The sequence below is a fragment of the Anneissia japonica genome, unplaced genomic scaffold, assembly GCF_011630105.1.
Source record: "Anneissia japonica isolate Jap-2015-1 unplaced genomic scaffold, ASM1163010v1 scaffold11229_len202898_cov190, whole genome shotgun sequence".
NCBI classification, from domain to species: Eukaryota; Metazoa; Echinodermata; class Crinoidea; order Comatulida; family Comatulidae; genus Anneissia; species Anneissia japonica.
Window position 1 is genome coordinate 187091 of NW_022743271.1, and position 9954 is coordinate 197044.

General features: G+C 37.2%; 1 protein-coding gene and 1 pseudogene across 1 annotated transcript; both read left to right on the plus strand.

The window, feature by feature from the left end:
• Nucleotides 1-6054, plus strand: part of LOC117119427 — a 12649-nt pseudogene extending 6595 nt beyond the window's left edge.
• LOC117119426 (protein slit-like) lies at nt 886-2561 on the plus strand. Its single transcript, XM_033264248.1, has one exon. The coding sequence runs from the start codon at nt 1284-1286 to the stop codon at nt 2355-2357; it is 1074 nt and encodes a 357-aa protein (XP_033120139.1). The 5' UTR covers nt 886-1283; the 3' UTR covers nt 2358-2561.
• Nucleotides 6055-9954: the final 3900 nt, after the last annotated feature.

Here is a 9954-nt window from a genome sequence, read left to right on the forward strand (position 1 = left end):
GAGGATTAGTCAGAGCCAAAGGCGTCAACACTTCAGGAGGTGGAACACCCCCGTCGTTGTCTGAACACGCCATAACGGACAAGGCATCGTCATCCCTGTCCCTGCGTCCCCGTGGGGACTCCAACAACGCTCGGCGCCCCCGGTCAGACTCACTATCAGAAGAACTAGACCGAGATAAACTAGGCCTAGACCGACCAGCTCTACACCTAGATGACCTAGACCGGTAACGAGACCGAGACCGGCACCCAGAGCCCTCCAAAAGGGACGTCCGAAGCTCATCAAACTTAGCGTCCAGACGCTGATCCAGAATGGCCAACTGATAACTATTGAAGCCAATGGGCCCACTCCTAACATGAACCCCTTGGCTAGCATCCGGAGCTCCCTCACGACCGGACCTGTCTCTTATACACATCTAGATGTGTATAAGAGACAGATCCTGAAGTCCCTTCCCAACTTGACCCACTAAATGGAGGCACGATGAAGCACCCCTCTCCGCATCACGACCCGCAAACGGGAGGCGTGAATTCGCGGCAGAAGGCTGAGCCAATGTAGCCCCAAAATTCGCCGAAACCAAGGCTTCAAGAACACTTTCAGCACCTACGTTCTTAGATGTAGACATAATCTATCTGACAACAAAACCAAAAGCAAAACTACTCACTGTTAACGAAAAGCAAAGCAAAATATACCAATATTTTGATTTGTACCTGTCTATACCGCCGTGCAGTTTAGAGAAGAGGACGGTGCAGGATGGGAAGGGTATGGATTTACGCTTTGAAGACTGGTTATACCACCAAGCGGCTGGGAAACGCCTAGTGATTCGAAACCGAAAGAGGACGCAGTATAATTGTCATCACGAGTATGCTTAGCAAATCAGTTTTCTGTCAACACTATGTCGTTGGTTGACCGAGGCGTAACAGCTCAGATATCAATAATCTTCTGCAACCAAGAAACTACAGATGCAATATATTATATGTACAATGTCTGAAGCTCCTACTAACATTATCAAGTCTTCATAAAGGTACGTTTTATATATTCCTGGCTTGGTTTACCGATGAGCAGCATTTCATCGCATTTGATACAGCGCTACTTAGGCTATTTACTCAACTATATCTTAGCTTATGCTTACAGAGGTTATATTCAGACAAAACATCCTACTTTTTTAGTGCGTGCAGGGTGCGAGCACTACCTTATAGAGCTTTGTCATTTCGCTTGGAGAGAGCAATATTCTTTCAAAATCAGGCCTACAGTAAATCTTAATCACATTAGGCCAAAGCTGAATAAATATGACACACGGTTTAATGGCTGCATTGATGAAGATGGAATGCTATCAGTACCTGATTTGTTTTGCCCTGTTTGCATCATTTAATTGTACATTTCAATTCACTTATAACTACGACCCATCGATATCCGGAACTTACCCGCCAAGAGATCTACGGTGCCCAAAGGAATGCAACTGCACGTATGTGGCAAAAGGAGGTTCAAAATACAGAAATGACGTATATTGTTCACATCTGACTTTAAAAAATATTCCTTCAAAGAATACGGTACCAACTGATGTTGCTTTTTATTTCTTGAATGACAATCAAATTCAATCACTGAAAAACAATTCCTTTAACATATTTTCTGTCCTAGATTTTCTGGATCTTCAATATAACCAGCTAAAAAGTAAAGATATTGAACGCGATGCATTCCGTGGATTGAGGAAACTGACATATCTTGCGATAAATGATAACTATCAACTCAGTGAACTTCAAGCAGCATGGTTCGTAGACCTTGTATCGCTAGAACATCTGCATCTACAACGCTGCGGAATTAACATATTAGAGAGTGATGTCTTTAAGCCTTGTAAACATTTGAACAAAGTTAATCTTGCTAACAATAATATTTTGTCATTCCCAACAGGCATTTTCCAAAACATGTCTTCCCTTGTGTACCTATATATAGGCAATAATAGAATAATTAAACTTCAAAATCAAGCATTTGTTCGTTCCAACCGTATACAGGTAATCGATGTCAGTAACAATGGCCTCACTACCATTAACGAAAACGTTGGTTTACAAAACCTGAGCCAATTGCAGAGACTTAATGTAGCATACAACAGATTCTCGTGTGATTGCAATTTAGTCTGGTTTAGAAATTGGATTAACAAAACGAACGTCACACTTGACAAATTTGTTCATATGCAATGTTACCGTAAACATGGAAAAAGCGAGAAGTTGTTGGATTTTGATCCTGATACATTACAGTGTAGCAAATTAATTAAGGTCTTAAGGATCACCATTCCGTCTGTGTCAGCTGGAGTTGTCATTGTAATAATTGGATCTCTTCTGTACTACTACAGATATGATTTAAGGTAGGTTATTCGCCAACCAAAGAAATATGAAAAAAGTCAGGAATTTTGAAAACGAGAAAGTGAGTGGTGGGGGAGATACATTATGAGGACTCAAAGTTTCAATCTATTTTATTGCTTTTCAGAATAGTAGTATAGTTGTAAACGAAAAATAGGTCAATAAATCGAAATGCCTCGGAGTTCTTTTTTTATTTATTCGAAAATAATGACAATCCTCATTAGCGGATTTTCTGTAAATTACAGCAAAATAATTAGTTTAATTTAATTGTTTTAAAAATAGTTTTGGCAAGACAACCGCATATATAATTAAACGAACTAGTATGTTAAGCATCGCGATTAGTTTTGATAAAATAGAAAAATTATTTATGACCACTAAAAGAAGATATTGGCCTAATTACAGACGGAAATACACATTCTATGGAAATTTAACACTGGACCTAACCAAAACGGTCAGGGTACCATATTTTTCATAGAAAACTCATAGATAAATGTGGTGGTGAACGTTATGCATTTATTTGTGTTATTGGTAGGGTATATGTTTAGGTAGGATAAATGAAGTAAGGCGATTAGTTTATAGGCCCTTACTAATTAATGTACATAAATTTGTGATATACTGAGGATATTACTGTAGATCAAAATAGGAAGTTTCTATAGTTAATATCAGTAGGTCCCTGATAAGTTTATACTAAGTTATGTTAATATGCTGCAAAGTCTAGAGGTCATAAGGTCTGCCTTGATTTCACGAAGTAATGAATCAACTAACCACATTGAAAAGTTCAAATTTGTTGAAACTGAGCCTATATAATAAAAATGTTGATCGGCCGATAGACAGAGAGGTTGGTTTTGTTTTTGTTTTTGTTTTTTGCTTTTTAAATTCTGTAATAACACCACCCTCTTGATATATGCCAAGCAAATTCCCCATGGAAAGCAAGGCTTTATTTAACTTCACGGATCTTCCAGTGTAGTGACTGATCAGGTGGATTGTATACATTTTAACACCAACTCCCTGACGAACAAACAAAATGACAAAATATGGACACAAAAAACATAGGCCTAGCCGAAGTTGAATTGTGGGCGGAGGAAGATATTTTCGTGATTTATTTTTATGTAGGGAAAAGGGACAATTAAGCTGAAATATGGAATTGTTCACTTCGAGAGATAAAGATTTTAATGATCTATGTAAGATTCGAATCCTAGACGTTATCTGACGTAATAAGTTATACACTGTAAATTTAGACTTTAAAATAAGCATAATTATAATATACAGTAGATTCCACTTACAGTATGCGCTGTTCCCATAAATTGTTTATTCATATTGTTTGGTTGTTATGAAGAAATTCTAGCAGAACTAAACATGGTCTTTTTTTTGGGTTCCGGTTACCAATTCCATCGTGGGATTTTAGGTGTGCATTGTTATCCTAAATTTTTTAACGACGAATAAATTATATTTATGCATCCAGAAAATTGAGGCCAGGGAGGGACTTTCACAGTCTATAGCACCTCAGACCCACCATGGTTGGGGGTGAGGTAAGAACATTTATGAATATGGCACCTTTAGATGGCCGGAAATGGCACTTCACAGACAAAATTATGAATTTTCTTATACGTTTTGTCTCCAGTTAAAAAATATTTTGACAAATTTAGTGGGGCCCCAGGCCGACAGCTCCCCCTCCCCACACCCTTTATTCCGCCACTGGATATAATATGATATGTCCTACAGTCGATTTCAGACACACATTATGTCGTTGCACTTGTGGGGCTGAGATAAGAAAATGTATTACTATAGCACGTCTAGATGGCCGGAAATGGCACTCACATACTTCTTTTCATCTCCATTAAAAAAATTTTTTTTGGACAAATTTGGTGGGGTCCCGGGTCGAGAGGCCCCGTCTGGTCTCCTTCTCTTTAATTATTATAATATAATATATACCCTACAATCGATTTCAGAGACACATTATAGTTGTTTTTTTTTTCAACAAAGTCTTTTAGGTCTGGGTGCTAGATCGAGGAACCTATGTGTATGGCCCCTTCGGGGCCCCTAGAATTCTGGGGCCCTGCGGACCGCCGCATGAGAGCGCATAGGCGTTACGCCACTGCTGCCACATTCAGTCATAATATCGGCGCTGTTTCGAACGGTACGCTCGACTATCTTGGATGTGAATAAAGTCTTCTCGGATAATGACTATATAGGCCTACTGTAGGCCCAGTGTACATAATTGGGTCATGTGCAGTATCAGGCCCGTACAAAGGATTTTTATTGGGTGGGTGCCAATTTGTGGAAAGTGGACCAAAATGTTTGGGAAGTGGGGGGTGGGGGCGCTAAAAACAAACCGCCACTGGTTTTGAGAGCAAACACTATTCAGTGTTTTTATTTTCAAATGTTCTGTTGTCTATCAAAAATGTTGACGGCCTAACGATAAATATCAACTTTGATATGTTAAGGAAACTGATCTATACAAAATTAAAACACCGTGGAAATGTCATTAATTATACTACTACGGGTTTACGTTCATTAATATCATTACAATTTTATGAATCGTAAATAAATCGAAGTCGGAGTAAAATAAATCCCTACAAATTGGACATACACATAGCCTATAACGCTTTCAACCACGTGGTGTTTCAGATTTTCACTGCATATATGTCAATAATGAAAAATTAGAGAACAAGGTAAGTAAAACCGAAAGATCCACTGATTAATCTCAGATAACTAGAATTTATTGTAATGAATATTTAAACTACTCCAGTATTCTTTGTCGACGGGTTGAAATGTTGAGACATTTTGAGATAATTAAATGATATGGCCTAGAACAGTTGTTTCGAAAGCAAAGCCAGCACACCTGTCTCTTATACACATCTAGATGTGTATAAGAGACAGTTAAAACTGTGTGTTGACTACCGCGATTTTATTGCAGGAGAAGCAGTTGTCGATAATATCGCGAATGCTGTTAAATACAGCCGTAAAGTGCTGTTGGTTGTCTCCAAAAACTTCATCAAAAGTGAATGGTGTTACTTCGAACTGGAGATGGCACGCATGCGAATGTTCGACAATCACGAGGATATCCTGGTTGTGGTTGTGCTTGAGAAGGTGTCAGCGAAAGATATGCCGATCCTATTACACAAGATACTGACCACAAAAACGTACATTGAGTGGGAAGAACACCCAGAGAGACAGGCATTATTCTGGGTTAAGCTAGAAGCAGCACTCTTGTCACCTAATTGTCCCAGATACAGACTTTTAGATAATCCCCAAGAATGAGAAACATGTAATTAAAGTACTTGCGTCAGTGCTATGTAACATGTTTATTTTAAGCCAAATTGTTAGGTAGATTAGATGTGGTATTTTCCCTTTGGCTTTAAAAGAGTAGATCACAACGCTTCAACAGTAGTATATGATGTTGTTTACACTTGCTCACTTTCTCTTTGAATGCTTTTAGAGATGATGTGAATACATTTTGTATAATAATTGTTGTACCTACTTTATTACTGTGGATTGCTATAATGTAATGTCATTTGTTGTACAACCGAAATTTCTAGGACACAAAAACCATATTTGACGAAAAACTCGGTAGCAGTTTATGATATGCAGATTTTTGAATATTTAAAAACTTCGGACGAAATTGTGGAAAAAGGACTTTTTTTTATATTCAAACATCTGTATCTCACTAACCAAAAAAAAGGTGGAGGAGAGGACATTTTGTGAGTCGACACCCACCTCAGACCCACCATGGTTGGAGCTGAGGTAAGAAAATTTGAGGAAATGACACTTCTAGTAGTAAAATTCATCATCATCACATCGCCATTAGTCAAAATGAAGCGCCAAAAAAATTCTCATGATCTTTTATCAGGGATTTCTGGCAATCATAGAGATCTTGTTAATGTGTGTGTAATATACAATAGAAAACAAAGCTTAAAAACATTGTCTTTGAATCTGTACTTTACATAATTCAAACCGTGATTTCACAACCACCTCATTCATCATCACATCACCATTATACGTCAAAAGTATCAGCGATTACTAATTAGTTGTGTAATGTACACATAAAACTTAAAAACATACTCTTTGATGTATTTACTTTACCTACTTCAAAGCCGTGAGTCCACAACCACCTCAGCCCCACCATTGTTAGCGCCAAGGAGAGAAAATTTGAGGAAATAGTACCGTTACTATATGGCCGGAAATGACACTTTTTTAATCAGGGATTTTCGGCAACAACATAGATCTAATTAATACGAGTGATGTACCATTGAAAATAAAACTAAAAAAATACTTTCTTTGATGTATCTAATATACTCGATCCATCTCAAAGCCGTGTGGCCACATTCACCTCAGCCCCACCATGGTTGGGGCTGAGGTGGTAAAATTTGGAGAAATTGTACCTCTAGATATACAACTTTTGTTGTTTTAATTACATTTATTAGGTAGGTCTGATATGGACTATAGGTCTATAAATTCTCCTGATCTTTTATCAGCTATTTTCGGCAACCATAGAGATCTAATTAGTATGTTTGATGTACGTTACCATAGAAAATTAAACTTAAAATCATTGTTTTTTTATGTATTTTTTTACTTACTTCAAAACTGTGAGTTCACACGTCTCTCAGCTCCACCACAGTTGGGGCTGAGGTGGTAAAATTTGGAGAAATTGTACCTCTAGATATACAACTTTTATTGTTTTAATTACATTTATTAGGCCTACCATCATAAATGTATTGTATTTGCATTGCGAATTATTGATAAATTTAGTTTAATTTATAGATCAACTGAAATCAAAGAATTATGTTCTCATTATTGACTGACATGTTAAAACCCCTATTAAATAAACACCTATTAAAAGCTCAATTTCAACTATTTGCCTAGTGCATTGCTTGCATACACAGATGTATAAAAATGAAATGAAATTGGTACAATGTTTTAATGTTTAATTTATATTGAAAGTTTATAAATCCTGTAATGGTAATAATATAATAAATACTTATTACATACAATTTTGATATTAGAAAAACTAGATAATGTCTAAATAAGACAATAAACTAAAAGTTGAAATTAGAATTTATTGTAATGAATATTTAAACTACTCCAGTATTCTTTGTCGACGGGTTGAAATGTTGAGACATTTTGAGATAATTAAATGATATGGCCTAGAACAGTTGTTTCGAAAGCAAAGCCAGCACACCATTAAGGCTGAATGTTTCAGTTTAATTTCTCGAAAAAAAAGTATACTTTAGAATAATGATACATTGAAAATGATACAGCATCCTAAAGTAGTACAGTATATTTTCACTCTTGATTCATGGAAACTTCCTAAATATTTGCAAGTTGAATTACCGGTAAATCGGCGCTGGTTCATAACGGCTCGCCACCTATTATGGTTCTGGTGGTTGCAGGGGCAGCGCTGGCGGTAGGTCCAGGGGGAAAAGGACCCACATAGGGGACCTCTGGACCCCCGCTTGGACCCCCTGTAGGGGAATTTCCAGTAAAGTCGTCGGGGAAAAAATTAAATTTCGACCGCCGAAAGTAGGACAATTAGGTATGCCTTACTAAGCTTTCAAATTTTAGTGATTAAGAAATGTTTAGCTGGGGTAATGCTACGTATGTGGGAGGTGTGTATACTATCGCAATCGTATGGGTTGCGGTGGTAGCGCCAGATATTCCCCGAAAGGGGGATGCTACGTCTGACAGGTGATTAGTACCCCCGACAGGGGCCTCTTAAGTTATTTGGTTTTCTATCAAACTATTTTTCTTTTAATGAAAATGATCAACACAATTTTCCCCTACCGGGGAGGGGGTGGTAGGCTTCCTTGAAGGAGGGAGAGGGGTGGACCCCTTGTCAGGGAGCCTGGACCCCTCGTCAGGAAATTTCTGGCGCCGCCCCTGGGTGGTTGAACACGTCTTCTCTGATATGGACTATAGGTCTATAAACCGTAGGCCATGTAGAGCCCAGAAATGTAAAAATCAACCACAAAATTTAAAATAACAAAGAATGTAAAAACATTGCACCTGCAAAACACATTCCGTTCTTCTAATTCCTAGCTGTTGTTTTTCTTTTTGTTAAAATATGGCAGCGTAAAAAATGTACACAATGCTAGTTGTGTGCAAGTAAAATACGCAGACACCATTCAAATCTTAAGCAGATAATTAGGATCTTTCAATATATTAAGGATTTCAAAGCTCATTAGGAAATCCTCGCACACAAACCCATACATCTAATAATAACTTGTATTATAATGAGTTTTTATATTTTCGGTTGACATGTTATAAAATTCGAGGTAAAATTGGAAATCTTTACATTTATAGGTGAATTGTTTTTACATTGTGGTGAAAAAGATTTTTACACTAAGTTTGTTACATTTGTGGCTATTTTTACATATGTGGTTGACATGTTATGACATTGGGGTTATGACATTTGTGTGTACAATATACTTACATATGTGGCTATTTTTACATTTGTTGTAGATTTTTACATTTGCAGGCTTTACATCCTCCACCCTACCGAGCTCCCTCTGTCAGAGAGAAAGTCTACACTTAGTCGGGAAAAAAATTACTCTATATAGGCCTATGTATTTTCTACATAGGCCTATTAGTAGAAATAAGCCTTTGAAACTCCTAAATTTCATATTTCGCCTCCTGGACCTCTTCCAAAAGAGTTAAAGTGAAAGCCGTCCATGCTCTCGTCGGGGACATAGAACCCCGTAGGCAAATCTTGGGGCCACCCTTGTGAGGGCTGAGTTGGCCACCATAGTTGGGGCTGAGGTGCAAATATTGTGAGAATATAGACCTCTAGGTGCCCAGAAAAATCTTAATGGTAATTAATATCAACAACAAAATAAAACAATTATTTTTCTTAATACACTTTAGATGGTGCGATCGCACCGTCAGCACACCTACCTCCCCCACCCCATACCACTGCATCCACCCTAGTGCAGTTCTGTACTGTATTAGTTTTCTCCCTGTATGAATGTATTTTAATATACAGTATCATGTACGAAACCACAGTTTTATGAGAAAATAGGCAGCTATCAAGTTATAAATACAAGTGAAAAATAGTGATAAATGTGTAGGCCTACATTATATAAACAAGCTATAATGAAATAAATTTCGAACAACAGCAGATGTTATTAGATAGTAGCAAAGAATATTCTTTGATAATAGGACATAACAGCCAATTGATGCAAAAATAGGCTTATACATAATATATATATATATAATATAATATAGATATAGATTTATTTTTATTCGGTAATTTGAGATGTTAGGGGCACACTGCACCGTTAAAAGTCAACTTCAGCCATTAGCGGTTGCCGAGATCCAAGATGGCGTAAAAGCCTATTTTTTTTAATGTTAAAATAATTATAACGTAATTAAAGTACTAATGCAATCTCAAAACAATGTTATACATACATCAATATAATAAAACATATAATTATTGAACTACCACAATATAAGCACCCCATTATTCTACTGTCATCATATTCATATACTGTCTCTTATACACATCTAGATGTGTATAAGAGACAGTCACTACACAGATTTTCACTAAACGAATAAAGAACCTCCAATTCGCAACCACTTCGCGTTATGATTTCACTCTCTATAAAGCTCT